This window comes from Mizuhopecten yessoensis, unplaced genomic scaffold (assembly GCF_002113885.1).
Source record: "Mizuhopecten yessoensis strain PY_sf001 unplaced genomic scaffold, ASM211388v2 scaffold3023, whole genome shotgun sequence".
NCBI classification, from domain to species: domain Eukaryota; kingdom Metazoa; phylum Mollusca; class Bivalvia; order Pectinida; family Pectinidae; genus Mizuhopecten; species Mizuhopecten yessoensis.
In genome coordinates this window covers 597,910-623,215 of record NW_018404837.1, presented here as the reverse complement: position 1 = coordinate 623,215, position 25,306 = coordinate 597,910, and the positions used below count along the sequence as shown (strand labels likewise).

The following is a 25,306-nucleotide window of genomic DNA, read 5'->3' as shown; positions in this document are numbered from 1 at the left end:
ACAATCAAATCTGATGGTGAAGATATTTTTTTGTGGAAAACAAAATTATGATAAATATATTTCTCCTTACATTATGATCCCTATTCTGAAGTAATATTAACTGTCAGGTTGGTCAGATTAAAAGAAAAGTGATAGATTGGAATTGTTACTCCTGGAGATATACCACATAAAGCACTTGGACTGCATTAACTAGCACTGTCTACCTTAAAATAGGTGATCAGGAAAAATGGGGAAAAAAACCCAAAAATCATGGCAATTAAATAATGTTTTTTTTTTTTAAATAATCATTATGAAGTTTGTGTACAGATTATTAATTTACAGTAATAGGATATTTTGGGAATGACAAGAAAAGGTCATGTGGGAAACATGTAGTTAGTAGATAGTCAAAGACTTACAGTTATCTCCCCTTGTTTAGTAAAATTACATAAAACAGCTATTAAAGCCTACATCATCTCTCTTATCCTCGAGTTTCCTGACTGGGTTTTAGGTTGATAACTATCCTAGCCTTGCTTTTAATATCAATATCTTGCACACTAAGCTTTGAGAAAATATGAAAATTAAATGAAATATATATGTTCTCTCAGTTTGCTAATAAAAGAAACAATAATTTTTGATTGATTACTTTTTAATGTGAATGTTGATGAAAATTCAAGAATTATGCAGCATCTTTTGAGCAAACTCTGCAACTGCTATAACTCTTCTTTTTTAGTTAAAAAAATAAAATTGTGGCATCTTAGAATGTAATCTGTCAAATCTCAGTTTGTTTTGGTATCAAGAGATTCTCAGACATGTATTCCATGTTTCAGGTTGAGGATACGGCTGAGGTTATAACCTTTAGTGGTTTAAGTTCTATTCAGGCCAAAAATATAATAGGTATGTTTGAGGTTTCATTTCTCAAACAATTCCATTAGGTCGGTTAGGTAAAGGTGCTTTGTTTTCTGTCACTTTTACGTACAATGTAATGTTCTCAGTAAAAAGTTTATAAAATGGCAATATTTTTACATCACAAATTCACTAACACTACCGAAATGTATCAGTTTAGGTCTTGGAACATTTGCCGTTTAATTATTAGTTAAAGTTATTATGGACATTTCGTTTTCAAATAGCTAAAAAAAATATTTTAGTTGGCAGGGAAGCTTTTGGGTCTTTGGGAAACCTGAAACACGTCTATTTATTTGAGGCCGTATATGATATATACATTGTATACCAAACATATAGAATGTCCCATATATACAACATCTCTACCAAATTTTATTTAAGATAACATTTACACTACCATACCATTTTCATTATGTAGTGTGATTTGTTATTGAAGGTTGTGACAGTTGCCTCCCTTTAAATTTATGCCTGTACGAAAAAACCTATTTTTTGTCCTTTATATTTACTGCTTTGCTTGGATGTCCCTTCCATGAACCCTTAGGCATCTCTGACAGCCTTTATAGTTTATCTGACAGCTTATTTCTGTCTTTCCTCTTCACTATCCAATTATAATTCTTTAAATTTTACCTTTAGACTCAACTCGTAAAGTACCAGGTAGAAGGTAGTGCTACTGTTTCTGAAATCATGTTAGATTTCAAAACGGCATGCTCAAAACAAGATTGTCATTTAGCACTTTATCTTTTGTATTTGTTTTAGTTACCTAGTCTTTATTATTATTTGTTTTTTTTTGTGTTTCATCAGATAGGTTGAGGGAGAAATATTTTCTTATGACGGTAAATGACAGCTATGTTAAATATAATTATAGATAGACAACAATCCAACAGTTTTGATCCGTCAATTTGACTTTGAATAAAAAAATAATGACATGAGATTCCCAGAGGAAAAAAATATCTACTTTTTTTTCATCATGAAATATTAGTGATTAAAGACATGTCACTTGTACAAATAACATACCAGATAGCAACTGCTTTTAATATTTTAACTTACTTGTGCAAGTCAATAAAAGTTTTAAACCAATTTGAAAGTTACCTTAATTAGCTGACCCTGTTAACCTCTGGCTAGCAGTTTACAGGTACATTTCGTATGCATACAATTCACTCCAAACTTAAAGAAATAAACTCAGAGGATAATGATATTTTTCTATGAAGCTATGGTAAAAGTCATGTTATATGTTAAAACAGACACATTTTATCGCAATTGAAATTAATGATTATATACAGTTGATAATTCCCAATATTTATATGTTTGTTGAAAACATACTGTTTTTATGCTACAGAATTTTAAACTAAATTTATGTGCTATTATAAAGTGTGTGTGTTGACATCTTCCCCATCTAAGTATAAATATAGCTGGGAACTCCAAATGCTTGAAAGAATGCTGTATATACCAATCCATAAGATTCTGGTTTGTTTTATCTAACTTTAAAGATAACCATGCTTTGATTGTGTACAGAGGTCCCACATATCATGTGCATTTTAATTTGTTTCTATTTTTCACACATTCTTGAATTTGAATACAGACAAGCGTGCCGATCAGTCAACCATAGAGGCTGTGACTATGTGTTGTATGGGAGCCCTCAAATGTGTCGACTCGACACAAAGTTATTGAGACTCCCGGCATTCAGTAGATAACTAAAGTGTACTTAATGAATCCGTGTCTCTTTAAAGCTTGGTCATTGAGTTATGCAAGTGGTAAATGTTCTAGAAATGATAAATTTAGTAAATTTATTAAATGCTTTAATAGCTAAATTTAACAGTTGTGTGGCTATTTCACATTGTTTTCATTATGATAATACAGATTATTGAATTCTGTTCAATTTGTTCATATTTTGTTCACCAGTAATGGATTGGGAAACAGGCTTTCATATTTAATGTCTTTAATGCATTTATAACCTGACTTACTGTATACATGTAGTGAAACACCAGTATTCTAAGTCTTGTGTATTAATAAGCTGCATAAAAGATGGTGACACTGGAATATCGTCAGACTAACGTCAGAGGAAATATCTTACTGGAATATCGTCAGACTAACGTCAGAGGAAATATCTTTTGGTCAAATAGCAAAAGTTGTTTCCATTTTAAATGAGTTTTATGAAACTCTTGACTATTCTAGAGTCCTTTCACCAATGCAATCTTATATAGAATCTTGTTTTAGAGTGTAGGTAAATGTATGTGTCTTCCCTACAGTTATTGGGAATATATATATACATAATATATTACCAGTTTATATTTTAAAATTATGGGAGAGCTGTAAGGGGGTTGGCCTTTTTGCATTTGAGAAAATGAATTGATCTGAAAGGGGAAGGTTTGGGGATGGGTGTTATATCTCCGAGACTGTTTATGTTTTAAAATTGGAGAAAAAGATAGACTTCGAGTTGACTCAAATAGCTTTTAGTTTATCAAAATTTGAACACATTTACTGCAATGGGGTGACCATTAATTATTGCTACATTTTTTCCCACCTACTTAGTATTATAACGTCCCTGTTATATTGTGTATCTGCTTAGCTTTATTGAAGTGTTTGTGTGTGTGTAAGTCTGTTTGTGCCTTATAACACTATAATCAGCAAACATTTAGACTAATGTTCGGGGAATTATTATGGGACCTGAGTGTAAAATCAATAAACGCTCCAGATAATTAGGATCGCTGTAATTTGACATTATGGAAAGGAAAAAAGGTTTGTTGGCATTTCTGTATGGATTTTCAACACAAGTTGATTGTCTTCTGGTTGTGTAGGCTTTGAGTAAAGATACTGCCATCCCTTAAATTCTCAGGAGTGGAAAATACAATCATGTGTCGGGCATAATTCTATACCTGTACATGTTAAGATATTGTATAAGAAGCGAGCAGAACAAGTTTTCTCCGATACTACACTTTAGTGCATCTTTGAGGAACACATGGTTATAAAGCGTTTTATTTCTAATATCAGATTATGATTCCATGGTTTGTTTTTGTAACCTTTTCTCAATAATTTACTGGTGTTTTCATTTTAAGTTCAGGTTTAACTTATCATTTAACTAATTCATTGTGTGACAATTAGATATTGATTTATATGAATATGAGGAATGCTCTCAAGATGTTTTATATTATATGAATCTTCATTTCATAGGAGAAACGAGGAAGTTGATGAGAAAACTTTGATTAAAAAGTTAAGGAAAAGAGTAGCTGAACTGGAGACAGAACTATCTTGTATCAGGGCCGCCAGGGTATGTAAAACGCCAACGAAAGTACACATATCTCAAAACTCTTCCATTTTCCTGAAAAGAAAATAATCAAAGAAGAAATGTATACTGTCGTTGGTAACAAATAGGAAACATAAAAAAAAAACATAATGTAAAATATCTTTGTTGTGTAAATTTGGCTGTGAAATACAATTATCAATGCTTTTGACAGTTTTTACTGAAATGTTGCTAGCAAAAGTGAAGTAAATAAGATAAACGAAACAAAATGAAACAAAATGAAACCCTATGTTCTCAGAGTGCTTAAACCTGAAACCTGCCTATTTGTTTTGGCCTTAAAACTCCTACGGTTGGTATCTCTTCACTGCAGCAGAATGTAGTTCTGAAAAATATTGAAATCCTTCATAAGCAAGTTAGCGTAGGTCCTATAGTTAACACACATTTCACAAACAGACCTTTCTGTACCTGTTGAATGGTGACATCAACTTGTGTTGTATCCAGACTATAGATCTTACATTATATATAAATATACATAATTTGCATGAAACTTGCATTTTCGATCACTACTAAGGAAAAATATATGCAAAGGTAAATATGGTGGGAAAAAAATCCCACCCTAGTTGACGGGTAAAAAGTCAACACTGGCCAATTATTGATTTTAACTGTGATGAGCAAATATTAAACTGATGAAAAAATCCCCTGAATGTGTGCATGTCATAAATGAAATACATTAAAGATAATGTAGTTTATAATACAATAAACATAATATCATGCAATAGGTGCAATGTATACAACATCATACAGTGAAAATACTTTGCAACTTATTTGGTTGTTTTTAGGAATCTGGTACAAACTTCAGCATAGAGGAGATGAACGCCAAACTGACCGACGAGGACAAAATTCTGTGCGGACAGGTGGTGTCCAGATACCTGGGTGGTCAGCTCAATGACCCAGTGACTGCAGGTCAGTGTTGACCACTGTGGGTTAAGTTTTTCTATGATATCCAGATACAAGTATTATCGAACTTGTTAATATATGTGTTGAAGTGCTTCCAGTTGGCCCTCATAGGCAATATGAATGCAAATTAACTTGAAAAATGCAAATTCAACATGAAGCACTAACTTCCTTCTTTGAAGTCATGTTTGATCTGTTGGCATTCATATCGTCTATGAATGACAACTAAAAGAAGTTCATTGCCTTAGTATTGCATCAATTTAAAGATTTTATGTCTCAACGAACAATTGTTTGGATGAGTCTGCGGGAATTAAGATTTGCAGGAGCGTATCTCATACATTCTATGTTCACAAAGTATATGAGTCACATACTTGAAATCTGTTCTTTTGTCTCACTTTATACAGAGTTATTGCCCTTTGTTCATTTTTGATACCACAGTTTTATCAGAGAGGTTTGGGACTATGCACAACTATAAATAAATTATTTATTGTGTTCCTATAAATTAAACACAAAGGAAAACAATTGAAATTGTCTTTGAGATAATGAAGCATGAAACATGGCAGCCACACATTTCCATTTTTGTAAACACAATTTTCCATGATGCTTGGGATTCTTTTTAAATGGTGCATTTCTCAACAGTTCTAAGCCTCTGATTAACCATGTATGTATTCTCTAAATGTCCATATAGGTATAACAAGTCCATATAAGTTTCGAGAATGTCTGAAGATTCTGAAGCGTGTTATCACCGATGGCAACCACAACATGCTGGACAACAATTACCCACAAATCACTGGTGTTCCGGACGGTTACCATAGCGCTGATGAAGTGGTTGGTCACCAGAGAAAGGAGAAAATATCTCGGGAACAACCTTCAAAACGCCGCACAGAACCTGAAAAGCTAGGGAGAGAGTAAGTCATAGTTATACATACATTGTACTGTAGTGATTGGCAACTAGTCAAAACTCATAACTGGTCATCTCTGAAAATCAGTTGATAGCATTCATATGTTCAATTCTGTCTGAATAATATTCACAGGATCTTTAACTTGGTGACAGATTGTTTTTGGAATTAGTACAAAACTGTATAGAGTCATGACATAAAAGTGATTTGCATTAAGTACATTTGAGACATCTGTATATTTCTATTTTAGAAAAACTGTGGACTTTCCTATCACCACAAATGCTTGGGAGAGCCAAGAGGTGAAAGCCCAGTCTAAACCTCGCCCGCCACCTCGTGTGAGACAACACCCACCCCGCAACGTCACCGACACCAATGGCACCCAGCATCCCGGTATCCCTGTCGTTGACGACCTAGCTCAAACTGACACAGAAGAAACTAAAGAAACGCCCCAAGGTAGGCTTAAACAATGGATATGTAATTCAACATCAATATATATCAAGTTTTCAAAAAAAAAACATAGTGTTTAGGAAAATGGGAAAATTGGTTTTCCAATTGTATTTAGTAAAAATATTATAAGAGCTTTCCAACGATCCAAGGAGCAGAGAAGAGAAGCAGAGAAGATCCAAGGAGCTGTGATATTTCGATTATGTAAAAAGAGAAACAATTTCATTTCATGATGCTAATAAGTATTTATATGGTCTATAAAACATTTCAAGAACTCCAGGATCCAAAGCAAATGTAAACTGTTCAAAAAATATTTATGTATAAGAAATTTCTTTACACCACTTACAGATAATTGACAATTGGGCATTGTACTATAAAGTGTTGTTACATGTACCATGTTTTGTTTGTATTCATATGGATAGAGGGGTGTGCATATGATGATTAATGAATCAGTGAATAGCAGAATGTTATGTAATTATATAATGCATGTATGTAGGTACATGAATATTGTCATGGTATTGTACTGGTATGCAAAAAAAGAATTCCTATATGAACACCGCCAGAAGAAATTGTACTCATAAGGCTTTGAAAGTAATTGCATCAGTGTCATTTTGATGTTTCTCCTCCTACCTCAAATGAGCCAGAACCTCCAGAAAAGATATATAGGTTTAGTATGCTATAATTCAATAAAGAATCTGAATTCAAATCTCTGTATTTTTGTACTTTTCCTGAGTTATCTCCCTTCAACAACCCTAATTTGAATATTTTGTTACTCTTCTTTTTATCTCAAGTACGTAGCTGATTTATTTTTTCTGTTAAATAAATATTATAGTCTTGCTTAAGATATTTTAAAGTTTTCAGAAAAACGATTAAAGTCATTTTCACTACATGCTTATCATACCTGGCCTTCTTTTTTATACTCGAAAACCAGGTAGGCTTATTTATCATTCCCAATGATTTGTGCTTGTTTTCAGAGGACAGGGTCAAACCAGAGCGGACTTTGTCAGACATGTTAGTGTCTAAATCCAGACGGAGTAAATACCAGTCTCCATTTGAGCAGAAACGTGTGAAGGAGATAAAGAAACTCAATAATAAGGTGGAGACTCTTCAGCAGGCTCAGATAGAGAAAGAGGGTGAACTCGTCGAGATGAAGATAGGACTTGCTGAACAGGAACTCAACATCGTGGAGGAGCAGATCAGGTAGACATACAATACGTCTTAATGGATTAAATTGGATTTTGTTGTAGATATATACTCCTTGATCATTAAACAGACTTGTGTTTCAGCCAAAACTATTAATATTTATTATGTAGGGGTAGTTGCCTTGGTCAGTTGTTAATGACCAGGTAGCTCAATTAGTATGAGCTTTCATCTAGAGTTTGGAGGGTCCCAAAAAGTATGAATCCCAAAATTGGTGAACCCTTGTTTCAAGCACTGCATGTTAATGCTTGGCTCTGGGGTATTACTACCAAATCAGTGTTGTAAATAGTATTTTCTTTGGGAGAGAAGTCTAAGAAAAAGGAGGGAGGAAAGTAGCAGAACTGGACTGGGTTGACCGTTGGCAACCAGATAGCTCAATTGTTAGAGCCTCGATCTGTCCAGAGTTTGGAGGGTCCAGGGTTCAAATCCCGGTCTAGCCATGCATTTCTCTTTCTCCTGTTTATACAATTAAATGAATACTTATAGGTGCATTGTGTAATATTCTTCATAGAAATAGATTTAGTATGGTGATTATCATTTTGTACTTCTGGTTTTACCAAAATAACAACACTTTTTATTTACCATTGTAGGAACAAACTTAATGTTACAAAGGAACAGGTAGACGACCAGCATGCTTACGTGGCTCAGCTGGAGACAACGGAGGCAGACCGTAGCCTTATAGAGCGGGAAAAACTGGTGGAAAAGCAGCTCCGTAGACGACAGGTACGTAACCCTGATATGGAACTACATGATGTAACACAAGATTTAATAAAAACAGGTTGTCATCATGCTCGGTAATCTGAAAGCTTTTATTTAAGGTACTCTACTGGCCCTGTCAACCACTATCCGGTACCTAAGACTGAGGTAATACAGATAGAAGGAGTGGATTGGGATACAACATAGTCTATGTTATAGTGCCATAGAGTTAATTTTCAGTATGAAATAAATCCTTGAAACGACATATTTCAAGAGAAATCATTTAAATTTTACATAAGTTGTATAAATATGAAAAAATAAGGAAATTTGGTTCTATTTACCCTTTCAACTTAAACAAAGTTATTTTAAAATGTAATCATTATTTGTATGTCCCTGATTCCTATTTAAAGATATTGTACATGAGATATCTATAATTACAGAATAAGTTTGACAAGAAACTGGAGGTTCTGGAGGCAAAGCGAAACCAGCTACAGCAACACTCGGAGGAGTTTCACCAGGAACTTGATAATGTGGAGAAACCAACAGTGAAGGAGCAGTACGGCAAGTACCGCAACCGTGACGGCAGTCTCAACACACGACAGGTGTTCGAAATGCTGAAAACAAAGGAGAAGAAACAGGAAAAGGTGAGTTCTGTTTGATCAAGCTTGTGTCTAATTGTGGAGGTGTAGTAGTGGATTCCATTTAATATCACATTGTTCAATATATCACATTTCCGATAATATCATAATCTTTTTGTTTTCCTAAAACACCAATTTCTTTCTGTTTATATATAAATTATATAATATTTATTTTGATATCATTAAATAGTTTATGGCAAGGACTCCTTAATGTAATCAAATTGTATTGCCAGTTGCCCAGCTTATCATAATTTTGACTATTCAGGTGTTTACCTTTGAAACCAAATTATGAAAATTTATTGTCAGTGTTAATTGGCCTTACAATCAAAATCGTTACGGCGTCAACAAGCCGATAGAACATTTGAGGTCGGTGTCTTCCTTGATTTCAGAACGTTTGAGGTCGGTGTCGTCCTTGATTTCAGAAGCAGTGTACAACAATGTATTTTTTTCGGAGACTTGTTGTTTGCGCGCATTGTATATCTTGGCCTTTGAAGAGCTATTGGTTAAGATTTGTTTTCATGTAAATTCACCTGGAGAGTAAATTCAGTAGTAGTCAATGCAAATTCAATATCACGCCAACGTTTTTAGACAATTGCAAAAACAAAACTGTTTATACCAGTTACTGTTCTATTTGTCAATTATAATCCTCAATACATCTCTAGCACACATGCAGGCATACACACATAGGGAGATATTAGCAAGGTGGCATAGGAATAGTAGTTAGTGCCTGATAAGGCAGCTCCTGCAAATTCCTCAAAAATGAATTAATTAATGTATATGCTAATCGTATTAATTGTATATCTATGTACTGTAAAGCACTTTAGAGTGGCTTATGTTAGCTAGATAGGGCACTATATCAAATGTTGTATATTATTATATATTATTATTATTAGTGAGTCATTTGAAACAGAAAATCAGACATAAAAGCTGGTTTTATTTTCATTGACAGGTACACACAGAGATAGATCATGAGAAAGCGTGGATTTACAATAAACATCTGGAAATGCGGGAAGCTGCAACACGGGAAAAGTTAAAGCAGTTTAAGGAAATGCTAAGAATGTCTCGCACTGCAGATGCACGAGGATATGTTAGTGAGGACGAAGGACGTCGTGGAGCCAACACAGCCCCAGGACACTTTGTAATGAACGGGGATCATCATGTACCTCAGGACAGAGAGCGTGTTAAAACGTCTGATGTTCACCCTGGGACACAGCAAACAACTCGTACACAGCACACGGCTCCATCAGAGCCACCAGGCACTCGGCAAACAACTCGTACACAGCACACGGCTCCATCAGAGCCACCAGGCACTCGGCAAACAACAAGAACCAATTTCACTACAGTACCGTATAATGATATTCCTCAGACTCGGCAGACTGTACGAACAGAGTATACTGAGAGTTCGATCAATAATAATGTGCCCGGTACCAGTCAGACAAATCGTACAACCGGAAGCCAATTCGATGAAAGGCCTGGCTCTAGTAAGAGCATGAGGTCTATACCAGATTCCGATTTTTATGCTCAAAAGAAACGCGACAAAGATCCAACATCTCGTTGGGAATCTTCTTATTCACGACCGAGCACAGCTCAAAGTGTAAGGTTTGATCTTGGCAATGGCCAAGCAGTGCTTCCAAATGGCATCCCCGTAGACAATGGTGTCTGGATGACAAACAATGGGGTCGGGATGACGGATGACTTTAAATCAAGTTCACATAAATCAGAACAAAAAAGAACTGCGTACGAACCAGAACCTGAAATTGTGAATGGTTATGAGTCAGATCCAAGAGACACTGTCATGCCTAGTGAATATGTGTATGGCATGGAGGCAGGTGATAAATTTGACGGACGGAAAATGGGTCTGTCATCACAAACCTTTGATGCAGCTTTAGCTAACATGTTAGAACGTGAGAACCAGAATGTGTATTATGACAATGATGATTATGATCAATATGCAAGGACAAGTGGACAACCTAAGACTAATTCTCGTAAACCTCGAGTACAGAGTCCCTATTATACAACACCCTACCCTCTCAGTGGTTCATCCAAACAGCCCAGGGACGTTAGACAGGGGCGGAGTCCTGTACGAAAGGGGAGGAGTCCAGACAGGAGAGGGATGAGTCAGGAGAGAGGGCGAGGCCAAGGAAGCAGGAGTCATGACCGGGCAGGAGGAAGCCGTGAACGGGCTGGAGGTAGCAGAGAACGTCAGACAAACTGGTCAGATGATGAAGCTGTGTTAGAATCACTGATGCGTGCAAAGCAACAACAGCAGAGTCGTGGGCGCAGTCGAGACCGCTCCAAATCGCAAGAAAGGTCAGAGGTCAAACATAGCCAAGAGGACAGTGACTGGGAATTATGGCCTAACAGTCGCAACACAAAGGCCTGGGGACCAGAGGCTAGGGTATGTCTGTTCTTATTACAAATATATATAGATGACTCAACTTAAGTCCTGTTATACCTAGTCTTACAGTCTATGCCATTGAATGATTCCTGTACCACCGCCATTAACTGTGATCATACAGTGTACTTTATTTTCCATATCTTGCAGAACTTCAATAAAAAAAAATAACAAAGATGAAATCAAAATCAAAATTCTCAACAGTGTTCTGAGTGTAAAATGCAATGGGCTAGACCAGGATTGGAACCCTGGACCTTTAATCATCATACTGTCCCTATAACCTACTAAGCTACCTAATCAACAGCTTTACCCTGGTCAAACTCCAGTTAATCTAAAACAAAATTAAGGGGGAGGCTACTTACATGTGAAAAACTACCATTAAAATCTCTAGTGTTTCATCTGAAATGAGACAGGGATTCCTAATAGGGTTACATGTATGGTTCAACCATTCTTAATGGGGTTATGGTTCAACTGTTCTTAATGGGGGTATACTTCAACCATTCTTTATGGGGTTATGGTTCAACTGTTCTTAATGGGGGTATACTTCAACCATTCTTTATGGGGTTATGGTTCAACTGTTCTTAATGGGGGTATACTTCAACCATTCTTTATGGGGATATGGTTGAACCGTTTTTCATACCTAATCAAACTCACCTCCACATTTTAAGGAAAAAAGATATTATTGCAGATTTCCTAGTTTTTTTCTTTATTTCATTCCATATTAAATGAGCAAAAAAAATGTAACGTAAAATAATCCAGGTTTTAACATCCAATTGTCATGTATTGTATATTTTCGTATAAGCCCATGATCAGCTTTGAGTAAGTCTGAGATATGTATTTATCATGGGAAGATCTTGCCTTTATTTCTTTGACAGTATATCAAATAAACATTAAAATGTCGAATTCTCATTCGTTTCCTGTATTAATGTCCTTGATTGTTGTAATGATGTTGTGTTTCTAGCAAGCGTCGATCCACGCCAAGCTTGGGATGCAGACGCCAGAGAAGAAGCAGAGACGAAAACCAAGGAAACGAACCAAAGGTATTGTACTGTGGTACTAAAATGGTAAATTATTTAGGGTTAAGATCCTTGGAATTTGTTTTTCTTGCAGTTAATTAAATAACCACCTTCTTAACCTAATAATGACACAACTATTCTTGCATTAATTTGTGAAGAAAATTAATTAATTCCACCTTTGTTAACGTCTCAAATTTAAACATGTTTTTTTGTAAACTTAACCAGCAGGGACAGTATATACATTATACGCCCCTGACTTAACCTATATACTTGTCTTATGATTGCCAGCTAAGCGCACCCTTGATGAGAACTTGGCTGTGTACGATGAGAGTAATCTCCCTGGAGGTAAGAAAGGCCAGCTGGTATGGGAGGAGGCCCCAGTGTTGTCCCAGGTTACGGCGCTGCCCGAGGAGAAGGCAGAGGATGTGTTCATGACAAAAGTGCAGGAGCAGAAGGATCGCGTCAGTAAGATACGAAAGGCCCGTGCCTCCGCGGAAATCATACAGCGCACCTGGAGAAGATTTGCTGCCAAGAAAAAGGTGCAAAAAATGAGAAAAGCAGTTAGGACATAGGAGTTAATTGAATCTGCAATGTGATTTTATGGACAAGATAACTAGAAATGACAAGGTTCATTGTGAGCAAAACATTGATCCATTTATTTTTTACCCTGTTTGAATCAAGTGCCTTTTGATTTTGGAAAAAAATCCAATCTTCTTTTAGTTACCTTTTAATGTTGAACCATTTGAACAAGAGGATGGTAACATTGTGATGTGTGTATATGGTGCTGTGAGGAACGTGACATAAAAGGGGGAGACAACCTAGCTATCAGAATCTCGTGATATAAACTTGATAGTGTTGGTAGTTACTGTGTGTATTTGCTGCATTTACTTGTACATTCTTTGTGCGTGATATTTAAGTGCCTCTATCATTGTAGGAACATGATAAGAAACTTGGACGGTTATTGTTTAGTCCCCACTAATATTTCATATGAGATTTTCTATGAATATTTTGAAAGTGCCTGCCAAATAGAAAGCCATTTCCGTCCTATGGCAAATGACAATCGAAAACCAGTTGGTATTTCTGTCGAAGTATGAATTTGATGTAAATGACATAATTGATCCCTGATTATAAGTATGGCAAAAAAAGAGTTAAACATTTTCTGATGAGAAAACATATTTGACAAGTGTGATCAGAATCCACTATTAATGCTGTATACCGGGATAGCTTCAGTGCAGTTCAATTTTCCTTTTTTAACCGCAGTAATGAAGGCAAATTTATCGTTACAGCGAATATTAGCAAACAACATAAAAAAAACATAGTAATTAAATATTAAGGGCAAAGTTAACACTGGGTGAATATGGATTATTCTGGCAAGGGGCGAAAGATTTTACTGGGCGTAAATGTCCCAGTATGCAGTACCACTTATACATATGCATTAAGACACGCGTAACCCGTGTGTAACACTGCTATAGGATACGTGTTCCTTGTATAACCACATTCAGTGACCGAGACCTCTATTAGGGGTACTGCATTTCTCTGAGAAGTGCACAAAAATAAATCTCATTTAACAAATTTATATTCAGTGTCACATGACCATAATGTGTTGCATCAAAGCCCAAATTGTTAGTAACATCAAGCTAAGAGATCTCATTGTATAAACAAATATACATACCAGTAATTTTTCAACTGTCAATCAAATTGACTTTTCTTTTCTTTTACATGTATGTACATGGTTTTAATTGTGTTGCCATTATAATTATTGACCATTGAGTTAAACTGTTCAGATTTTCATTTTTAGATTTTACTGTTTATTGTCACTTAGAGAGAATCTAATGTAGATTTGTGGTATTGTCTGTGATATTTTGTAGGATATATATATTAGATAAAGAAATCACCTTTCTCAAATATTTACCTTTTAGATACATTTTTCATACATATCAGATATTGTTGACTTGATTTTTATATATATTTTATAGGAATACTAATATATTGATGAGTTAATATTTATTAATAGCCAAATGCCACCCTATTTAAATTAATGTATTTATATATACATTACATTCATGTCTTTAGTGCCTGTCCATTAAGTTTACATGTTACCTTATATATAAGGTATAAGACGTGTGTTTGTGTTAGAGTTATCTTCCTTAACGTATTGAGTCAAAAGCCATGCTTTAATTTTATAATGTATACAGTGTCAGATGTTTGACATCATCGACAATTTTGAAAACCCACTGTCCTCTATGAATTTTGCATCGTTTAGTTTATGATATAAACACATATTGGCCAAGTTCAAGATAGGTAGTGAACAGTGTTCACTATAGCTACAATAAATGTTTATGATGCCACATTATTTCCATGCCTGAATACCTATAAGCTACCTTGACAGCCATTTTCAATTTGATAGACACTTTCATGATATCGATGCTTCAAACTTTCCAAAGTCTTTCGTTTAGGATGCATGCCTAATTCTGACATTTAATCTGTTAACTGTATTACAGTTGCATCCATTTCAACTGAATTAGTTTCAGATAAATAGTAAGGTTTAATTTAGCAGTTCATGATTTGTGTAAAGTGATCTTCATAAACAAAATATTTTAAAGTTGGAACTCTTTTTGAAAGGAAATACATATCCCAGGAATGAAGTCCTTAACCTGAAGGTACATTATTTGTGATGTTTTAATGATAATGTGTCTTACTTGTCCATGACATGTACATTTCATCATGATTCCCGGTAACTTCTGTTAATAATTGTGACAGCTCCATAGATTTGTTTTTAATAGAAATATAATTTTTGATAAAACAACTACAATATAAGGATATTAATGCCTAATTGTAATTTTCATGATTGTACAAACCCCTGTTGCTTTCAAACATGATATGATGATGATGTGCATCATTGCATCTTGGAGAAGTTTTTACAATGAAATATGGTTTATTTACCAAAGTAAAGAGCTAGTGCTTTAGTTTGAATATCAATGCAACTTCATCATGTTGGAGGTTTTCTTTTTCATTCCTGTTACATTTTGAATGTGTTGCTTACCAGTTACAGAGTTTAACCCGATTTTGTGGGGAATAAGTACCAAATGTAAGGTTAGAATGAACACTAGTGATATAAAATCATATTAATGCCAGCTTAACATCAGAGCAAGATTTCAAAATTACATATCAATCCAGAAATTTACTGTTTTCAGTAATGATATACATGTACTTATTGTCTATGAAAGATCAATAAAGATTTTGTGGGCATTGGCATTATTTATTGTGACAAATTAAAGATTTGTGTGAAGACATGCAAGTGTGTATGGTAAATGTTTTAAATTTGATTTGTGTGAAGACATACAAGTGTGTATGGTAAATGTTTTAAATTTGATTTGTGTGAAGACATACAAGTGTGTATGGTAAATGTTTTAAATTTGATTTGTGTGAAGACATACAAGTGTGTATGGTAAATGTTTTAAATTTGATTTGTGTGAAGACATACAAGTGTGTATGGTAAATGTTTTAAATTTGATTTGTGTGAAGACATACAAGTGTGTATGGTAAATGTTTTAAATTTGATTTGTGTGAAGACATACAAGTGTGTATGGTAAATGTTTTAAATTTGATTTGTGTGAAGACATACAAGTGTGTATGGTAAATGTTTTAAATTTGATTTGTGTGAAGACATACAAGTGTGTATGGTAAATGTTTTAAATTTGATTTATGTGCACAATGATAGGGATTTGAACGTTAACGGGGTCCATGAAATTGAGAATCTTACTGAAAATAGGAAATATCTGGTACAGCTGTTAGCAATAACAGAATGTGAGTTTTTTATGTTTTTTATTATTATCCAATGCTGCATATTTGATGTTCCATTCTATCTCCAATAAAGGCAAAACAAAAATTGTTGGGGAAGTCAATGAAAAATTCAATTTTGACAATTGGGAAATTTGCTTGAACTCAGAATGGATATGGATCCTTTATTTGGACCCGTAACAACGCGAGGGAAAACCTATTGATGATCAAATATAATGCAGACTATTTAATGATACGCCCTGTGCCTGAACAGACTTGCCTACTAAACAGCATTCCTATGTTGATGTGTTAATTTATTATCTGTTAATGAGTTTAACTTATGAGATTAGTTTCAATTGAGGTCACAGTGAATATTTATAGACTAGCAAATGTCATAGCAAATTCATAGAAACGGTTGTAAATAGTTTTTTAGAGTAGTGCTATTTAAAGTTACATTTGTACATACATGTACATGTATATTGATCAAAAAAATATCAGAATCCTTTTTAAGTGGAAGATACATAATTTAATAAAAGCAAACACTTGTATTAAGCCAGTCCTCATTACTAAAGTAAATATAACCACTAATTAGGTTGTCTCAACTAGTGTTAAAATTCTATATAAAATTGTTCCACCAGTACTCCTAAAGCTTAGAAAAGTGGCATGGTTGCTTGATCAAAGATGAAATAATTGAAATCTCCAGAATCAGCTCTTTTGAGACCATTCAACATATGTATTCAAGGTTTATATTTAATTGTCAATTCTAAACAAAACAGAGGCTGTTTCAATTTCTTGTCCGTCATATTTTTTAAACGATCAACAGAATATCCCAATTTTAGTACACTTTAAAACGTTTTGTAGAGTTCATGTAGTTCATGTAGTTCATATAGCGATGACGCCGATTGAAAGCTGTGAGCTTCTTATGGCGCGTTTGAATATATGTTAAAATACTTGTTAAAAAAAAAAACATGGGTCTTCAGTAATGTCATGAATAAGATTGTGACATTGTTGTTGATATGACATCATTTAATTGTTTCAGGTCTTTTTTTGGTCAGTAAAGATTATAAATAGATAAAATCAAAATATGTACCTTCTTTTATGTGTCATTCTATGTTTATTGTCTCTTCAGCATTATGCTGTACTAGAAACAGACCTCGTTATATTCTGTGGTATAAATCACTTCACCCCTAACAGGTTTTTCATGAAACCATTCAGATTGGGTTAGATGATACTGCTTGATCATTTTGAATTAATTATGTACACTGTATTGACAACTTTGATGCAGATGAGTAGTTATTTTACTGATATTGTGACAGATATCATTTTGAAATTTATTTTTTATGCATATTAAAAAAAAAATTGATGCCAAAATAAATGTTGAGTTTTTTGTTGTTAAGTCTATCATCATTAGATGGTTGGTTTTTCCTCATCACTTTTCGACATTTGTTAATCCATCCTCTATAAATAATTTGTCGAAAAGGCTGGTTTACACCTCTCTTTATATTATGTCATATCTTCTGTACCAGTTGACGATTAAATTTGAAAATTCATATTTTGATACTTCTTTAATCCCAGTACATGAATATAACAACTAATTATAAATCCCTGATGAGGCTGGAAATGACCCGTACCACATCTAGTCCTTCTGCCATCACTTACTGATCAACAGAGTATCACTTTGTGGTGGAATATCTCTTTGGTCAAGGTAACAGATATTGACTTCCATATCGTTTCAACAGTGAACAGTGCATAATAATAAGATTATGAAGCATATGTTGTTAGTCGAGGTCTTAAAAGGTCAAATTTCCTATAAAAACCAGGGTACATATTGCATCAAATTATGGGAGTAACATTGTTGAAATAGATGGGGTTTGCTGCCTGGTATAATACAATGTCATCTCGTAAAAACTAATATCTATGATAAACATTTGTCACAAAATTTGAAGCAATAAAGCAGCTCAAGATTTACAGTCTGTCAACGGTGATTGTGACAAATGTAAAGGTCTATTCTAGGGTTCCATTCCCTGTAAGGAGAAAAAAGAATCGAGTCACCAGTCCTACCACATTGGTTTTACTCAGGTTTCCTCTTGCATCAAGTCCCCTAGGCAGTACTGTGTGGGCATACAAGGGTGATTATAGTTTCATTGTTGTAGTATGAAATGAAGTACTGGTAACATAGGTGACTAAAAGAGTCTTCCCCTACCCTGAAGTTGTTAGAGAAATCTCCAACTGGAAGGAGGCTTTATTCTGGTTGGCCAACACAAGGATTAGACAACCAAATCACCCTGATGGTGGAGATTTCTGTTACCGATTGGGGATGATTATGTTCCTCACATCCTACTTATTCGAGTCACAACTCTACTTACAGCAGTCTTGCATGTTTGAATATTGACATTAACTTTTGATGATGTTAAAGTTCTGAACAGGGCTATCTTTACCTAGGAGGTGACAACTTGATCTTTCTACGGAAAAATGGGTAGCTGCAGCTGTGATGATTGGGAGCAAGGATTATCATTGATTCCTGTTATATGGGAGGTTAGGTGGAACATACAGATATTCTCAGATGGAATGTCTTCTGTTGAACCTCTGCCCAGTTAGTTTAAAACAAAACATGAACAATGTATAGATTTAATACAATATTTAATCTCAAATAAACGATATACAAAATGTACTTATTTCCTGAGACAAAAATAGACACTGGCCGGAGGATTAGAAAGGGAAAAATACATTTCCAGAGTAAACAGGAAACTTTTTATAACTTAAAACTTATATGAAATATCGCTGGAATAGTTAACGTATTATAAATGTTGTACATGTATATCAAAATTATGAAAAACATGGAATATTTTGGTCCGAGAGGTATACTATCTAAAGAAAATATTTGATAAATTTATCCCAATGATAGTTTATTGTTTATGTCACACAAGGAATGCTATTTAGATCTTGAAGAGTTATTTCCACTTTAGGAAAACAAATACATACATTGATCACACTTTGTCTGACACTATAACGATATCTACTTACACAAACAACATCTACACATCTTAGTGATGTCTATATTAATAGAGATTCATAATTTTTTGCAACAAAAGTAAACAATCTTATTAGAATACTTACTGTAAATGGTTCAATTTTCTTGGTGTACTTATATTTACCCCGTAATTACTTTATTCATTTCAAAATGGAGTTGTTTATTAATAAACTAATGTAAAGATAGCAATAATATTTTCTGTAATTTTTAACAAAGAAAAAAATTAACAGACACACTAGAAAATGCTTGTGAACTGATAGATGATTGGTCAATGCTGATACATATACGTTGGCTCTGATCGATCAATGCTATTTATTTATAAGCATTATGGTGATTGGCTGTTTAGTCCTCCAGGGTTTCTTTATCAAACTGGTACTCTCCCAAGCCTGGTCCAACCTTCTTCAGCACCGAGATGTAATCAGACAGTTGTTTGATGGCTTCGACTTGTTCGTTCAGGAATGTTCCCTCAATAAAATCAGATAGCTGTAACATTTAAACAAAAGTTATGACCATGCATATTATCAGATAGAAAGTATCAGCAAGAGGCCTAAAGGGCCTGTATCGCTAACTGGATAATAAAGCAATTAAAGCAAAAGGTTCTCAATGAAAGTAGTATGGCAAATAAGATCTTAGGGATAGGACCAATCCTACAAGCATATGTGTATACAAATCTTCATGCTCAGCAATTGTATATCTTAAAGGTATTCTAGGATGGGGATCTCAAAGGTATCCATGTTATGACCAAGGGACCAAGTCCCTCAGGGTGTTGCCATACCCCAGAGTCAATTCTGATGTCAGGTCTTTTCATCTGTTTATGCCCAGCAATTGTATATATGAATAAAGGGTGGGATCTGAACAGTTTCAAAGTTATTACCAACAAACAAGTCCCTAGGGGTGTGGCCAGACCCCAGGTTCAATTTTAATATCATCATTACTGTATCTGTCACTGTGTCCCCTAGCAATTGACTAAAATAACTTCATTTATTTTGTATTAACAAGGTAAGGGAGTAATACAGAGTCCACAACTTCAGACAAATAAAAATGCACAAAGGGACATAACTCTTTGTATAGAGGAGCACAAGACCAAATTAATTTCGGTACAAGACACTTTGTCATCTTAAGAGGTACTTGATACAAAATTGTCTGTTGTAAGTGACTGAGTATATGGGGAAAAGGTTTGAAACGACAAGCAAAGGGCCATAACTCTTTTTACAGTTTAGCACATTTACATAAATTACATTTTCATCTTATCAGATGCCAGAAGATAATGTGAAATAAAACCAAATGCAACATTTAATCACAGTAAATGTTTTTTCAGTGACAACAGCAAAACAGCTGTTTGAAAGTCTTCTTAAGACTGCAGGTGTCTAGAGGTATAACCATGGAATCAAAGGAGTAGAATGTGAAGCAGAGAGACTACAGTCAATTGGGTAAATGTGAGGTTTGCAAGAAATTATTAATCCTGATCCTACCTGTGGATCGCCGTGGGAGTTAGCCACACCATGAAGATCCAGAAGGGACTGATTAACATTCTTCTCCAGTGACAGTGCTGTCTGCATGGCTTCAAGTCCACTTCCCCACTCGTCACGGTCAGGTTTCTACAAAACAGCCACACAGAAAATAACTACCATTACAGTGTATAACATTCTGTCAGCTTAACAAACAAGGCCAAACAAAATCCTCGTTTCCACTTTCCTAATTTATTGTTAGTAACCGGTGTTGTTTCTTATTGCTAAATAGACAGGCACTGTTAAAATCTGAAACACTGTTTCTTGCATAATGACTCTCCAAAATAAATTACTAAACGATTATAGCTTATTTATTACCAACTATATCCTTTTTCATATCAGGTCTCCTTTATTAGTTTTTTTAATTGATTTGTAAAATAACAATTGGATACCACAAAAATGTCATCATAAACTTAGTTCTGTAGTCTCAAATCCAGTCCCCACCTTAAAAGCCAGTCAGTAAATTGAAGAGATGACCAACACTGCAGTTTTTCAAATGCAATTGTGGACAATTCCACAAGTCTGTTACTCAGGGCTAGTAGATTTGATGTCAGAACTGTGGACGATTCCACAAGTCTGTTACTTAGGGCTAGTAGATTTGATGTCAGAACTGTGGACGATTCCACAAGTCTGTTACTCAGGGCTAGTAGATTTGATGTCAGAACTGTGGACGATTCCACAAGTCTGTTACTCAGGGCTAGTAGATTTGATGTCAGAACTGTGGACGATTCCACAAGTCTGTTACTCAGGGCTAGTAGATTTGATGTCAGAACTGTGGACGATTCCACAAGTCTGTTACTCAGGGCTAGTAGATTTGATGTCAGAACTGTGGACGATTCCACAAGTCTGTTACTCAGGGCTAGTAGATTTGATGTCAGAACTGTGGACGATTCCACAAGTCTGTTACTCAGGGCTAGTAGATTTGATGTCAGAACTGTGGACGATTCCACAAGTCTGTTACTCAGGGCTAGTAGATTTGATGTCAGAACTGTGGACGATTCCACAAGTCTGTTACTCAGGGCTAGTAGATTTGATGTCAGAACTGTGGACGATTCCACAAGTCTGTTACTCAGGGCTAGTAGATTTGATGTCAGAACTGTGGACGATTCCACAAGTCTGTTACTCAGGGCTAGTAGATTTGATGTCAGAACTGTGGACGATTCCACAAGTCTGTTACTCAGGGCTAGTAGATTTGATGTCAGAACTGTGGACGATTCCACAAGTCTGTTACTCAGGGCTAGTAGATTTGATGTCAGAACTGTGGACGATTCCACAAGTCTGTTACTCAGGGCTAGTAGATTTGATGTCAGAACTGTGGACGATTCCACAAGTCTGTTACTCAGGGCTAGTAGATTTCATGTCAGAACTGTGGTCGATTCCACAAGTCTGTTACTCAGGGCTAGTAGATTTGATGTCAGAATTAATATTAACATAAAAATACCTACATTATAACAATTCAGCTTGAGTAAAGATTCTATATTTACAGTGATGTTCTGAAGTACAATGCGGCCTCCTCTCTTGTTCTGGTACTTCATTAGCTTTTCGGCATGCTCTCGTTCCTCGTCAGAAGACTTTTTGAAAAATTTGCTGAACCCTGGTAGTGCCACATCATCTCGGTCAAAGTAAAGACACTGAAAATATGAAACAATGTTTGGTGAGCAGCAGAAGTGATTTTGAGTAGGAATGAAACTGTCAGTAAATTTGTCATTCAATTCAACATAAGCTCAGTCTCACTGACCTAGTTTATAAGCTTGTTGCTGACTTGTGTTGGTCAGTTGACAATCATAAATGAAATCAGTATAACTAAACTCATAATCATTGAATGATCAACAGGATTAATAATATGCTATCCTTGCATGTATTATTTGATATTCTACCATATCTGCAATGTAACGATTCTTTTATTTGGTTAATAAGTAAGTATTGTCGGCATGCATTATTCTCCAAAACAATCCCATGAATATGTACCGCTCTCTCAAACATCAACTGTACTGCAAATGTAAACAGGCAAGGTATGGGACTGGTTTCCCTCATTAAGTGAGAATACATGCTTTCATTTTTGTATGTTAATGAATATTTGCTAAACAAGTAGACAAGAACATTTCTACTAAACCTTTAAATCTACTAAAAAGTTGTCAGAATGATAGGTCAAACCTACTAATCAATGAAGGTCACCTGAAATAGTGTTTGTATGCTTAAATCAGTCAAATGTTGATTTCATGTATTGATCAATGAAGAGTGATGTTGATCAATTGACGATTTTCATTGGTGACTCTTAATAAAGGCTGCAGATTTTCAGACCCAAAATTGGAAATAGCCAAGGTCTTTCGTTGATGCCAGTTATGAAAGCTGGGACTTTCACCATCCTTAAAAATATTTCACTCATCTTGCCCCGGGGAAGGTTCACATTCAGTCCGAGTGAGTGAGCAGGTAAAATGTAACTTCTTTAGTCCTTGTATGTTTATCATTCCATGTATTTAAAGATGTACAAGAATCAATAAATGGACAACTTTTTGAAATTTCCAAGGGGGACTTCAATCTGCATGCTCCTGATCAAAATCAAAAAATTATTGAAATGCATGTATAAACCCATAGAGACAAAATAAGACTTTTTTGTCCAACATTGTCTCAACCTTGTTATATATGTGTATATATATTTGTAGCTGAACTGGACTGGGTCGATCATTGGCGATCAGGAGCTCAATTGGTGGAGCGTCTGTCTCGAGTCTGGAGGGTCCTCGGTTCAAACCTTGGGCTGGCCTACATTTTTCCTCTCCTGTAACAGTGGTCAATGTGACCAACGTTAACCCTTAATTTTTCCAAGCATTAGTTGTATGCTTGGCAAGGGGAATTACCCAAACCTGGGTCGTAAATAGTTGTGTCTTCGGAGACAAAGTCTTAGGAGCGAGCTCGAGGAATGTAGTCTAACTTGGAGGGTTTGGAGCCGGTCCCAGGTTTCAAACTCCGGCCTGGCTGTTGCATTTCTCTTCTCCTGTTACACAACATTAGCAATTCCACCACATGTCATATGTTCCTTTCTTCTTAATTAAACTCGTATACTGAAACGAATTCAGGTCATGGACTATTTTGTTCATGAAACTTATTGAATTGATTCTGCATGAAAATATTTATTTAGGAGCTACATGTATGTGTGACTGTCACGTAGGATATATATCTGTCCACACTTGTACCGAATAACATAATGACTGAAGACATAAACAAACCAATATATTATACAACTAATAATGTTTGTTTAATAATATTCAAACCCTTTGTCTATTTCTCAAACGTTACTCGGTACAATTTAATATTATATTGCAAAAACAAATACTTCAGGTAAGCTTTATGTTAATATTGACATTAGATTATGTAGGCACATATAACTGTTGTTTTTTAAGAAAAGGAGTATTTGAAAGGTAACTAAAGAAAATCTTATTAATTACGTAACCTACCATGGACTGATACGTGTAGCTTGCATAAAGCTCCAAATTTATCTGTTTGTTGATGCTAGCTTCACTTTCTGAATGGAAATTTTGTCTTGGTTGAGTCTGTGCCATCTCGAAGAAAACAGAAATTTCAAATGTCGAGTAATTTGTCGTTTTTATCTGTACGTTCACTGACGCAGCGAGACAAAATTGACAACAAAATAAAAAGGAAGTCTCTAAGGCATTCGGCTAACCTCGGCCGATTCCGGCGAATCAAGTCGTTCCGGCCTCACCGGTCCGGCCCCTAGTAGTTCCGGCCTCTACCCGGTCCGTCCTTAGTAGTTCCGGCCCCAAAGTCGTTCCGCCCCTTTTAGTAGTTCCGGCCCCACTGTAGCGTTTTCCTTCACATATTACCATTGAATTATGATTCATAGTGTAAATGTAAAAATAAAGAAAATGTAATACTTAGTTACCAAGTGGTAGGTGCAATTTCTTAAATAACATGTGAAAATATATTATGTAATTTATGTTATTTAAGAAATTGGCGACGAATTCCATTATCTGTACACACTAACCATTACTCAATAGTAGACGAAAACATATGTCCAGATACTATTATGAAAGACCATACACATTTGACTTTCATAAATTAATCAATTATGTAACACAACATGAATTGACATCATTGGCTAAATTCATTACCGATATTAATGTGATCATTAATTCACAATACTAATGTCCATCCAAGGTTTAAGGTTTAACAATTACAATCCATATATAAGTAATGATAAATATATCTAATAAATATACCTAATACGTACAGAATGATAAAATATATCTCACAATTAAAACTAACATATAAGTAATGGTTCAATATATCTAACATAATATATCTAATACTTATAGTCGATATATACGTAATGATGACATATACATAACAATTATAACTAAAATATGTACGTAATGATAAAATATATCTAATAATTATAATTCATATATAAGTAATGATAAAATAATATTATATCAAATAGTTATAACTAAAATATGTACGTAATGAAAATATATCTAATGACTAAAATCCATATACATACGTGATGATATATATAACTAATATATAACGGGACGTAATGATAAAATATATATAACAACTATAACTAATATATAACGGGACGTAATGATAAAATATATATAACAACTATAACT

General features: G+C 34.8%; 2 protein-coding genes across 4 annotated transcripts in view; one reads left to right on the top strand and one right to left on the bottom strand.

Moving 5' to 3' along the window:
* The window catches only part of LOC110446867 (kinesin heavy chain-like), a 47,667-nt gene extending 30,169 nt beyond the window's left edge, over nucleotides 1-17,498 (top strand). For all 3 annotated transcript variants that reach the window (XM_021492207.1, XM_021492205.1, XM_021492206.1), the window contains 10 exons: nucleotides 4,048-4,144; nucleotides 4,957-5,080; nucleotides 5,760-5,979; nucleotides 6,221-6,423; nucleotides 7,389-7,614; nucleotides 8,205-8,337; nucleotides 8,751-8,954; nucleotides 9,898-11,346; nucleotides 12,305-12,383; nucleotides 12,648-17,498. In XM_021492207.1, coding sequence (XP_021347882.1) covers nucleotides 4,048-4,144; nucleotides 4,957-5,080; nucleotides 5,760-5,979; nucleotides 6,221-6,423; nucleotides 7,389-7,614; nucleotides 8,205-8,337; nucleotides 8,751-8,954; nucleotides 9,898-11,346; nucleotides 12,305-12,383; nucleotides 12,648-12,931 — 3,019 coding nt within the window. In that variant the 3' untranslated portion in view covers nucleotides 12,932-17,498. The remainder of the gene's footprint in view (nucleotides 1-4,047; nucleotides 4,145-4,956; nucleotides 5,081-5,759; nucleotides 5,980-6,220; nucleotides 6,424-7,388; nucleotides 7,615-8,204; nucleotides 8,338-8,750; nucleotides 8,955-9,897; nucleotides 11,347-12,304; nucleotides 12,384-12,647) is intronic.
* A 1,264-nt stretch (nucleotides 17,499-18,762) lies between these two features.
* On the bottom strand, nucleotides 18,763-24,368 carry LOC110446866 (soma ferritin-like). The gene is made up of 4 exons (XM_021492204.1): nucleotides 24,131-24,368; nucleotides 22,163-22,309; nucleotides 20,643-20,768; nucleotides 18,763-19,653 (listed from the first exon to the last, which is right to left on the bottom strand). The coding sequence occupies exons 1-4, from the start codon at nucleotides 24,233-24,235 to the stop codon at nucleotides 19,513-19,515; spliced, it is 519 nt and encodes a 172-aa protein (XP_021347879.1). The 5' UTR covers nucleotides 24,236-24,368; the 3' UTR covers nucleotides 18,763-19,512.
* Nucleotides 24,369-25,306: the final 938 nt, after the last annotated feature.

What these genes read in the sequence shown, in the direction of transcription:
- LOC110446866 (XM_021492204.1), bottom strand. Translation starts at nt 24,235, where the DNA reads ATGGCACAGACTCAACCAAGACAAAATTTCCATTCAGAAAGTGAAGCT. An exon ending in GCTACACGTATCAGTCCATG is followed by an intron (nt 22,310 to 24,130) that starts GTAGGTTACGTA and finishes TCATATTTTCAG; the next exon opens with TGTCTTTACTTTGACCGAGA. An exon ending in ACTCCCACGGCGATCCACAG is followed by an intron (nt 19,654 to 20,642) that starts GTAGGATCAGGA and finishes TAAATGTTACAG; the next exon opens with CTATCTGATTTTATTGAGGG.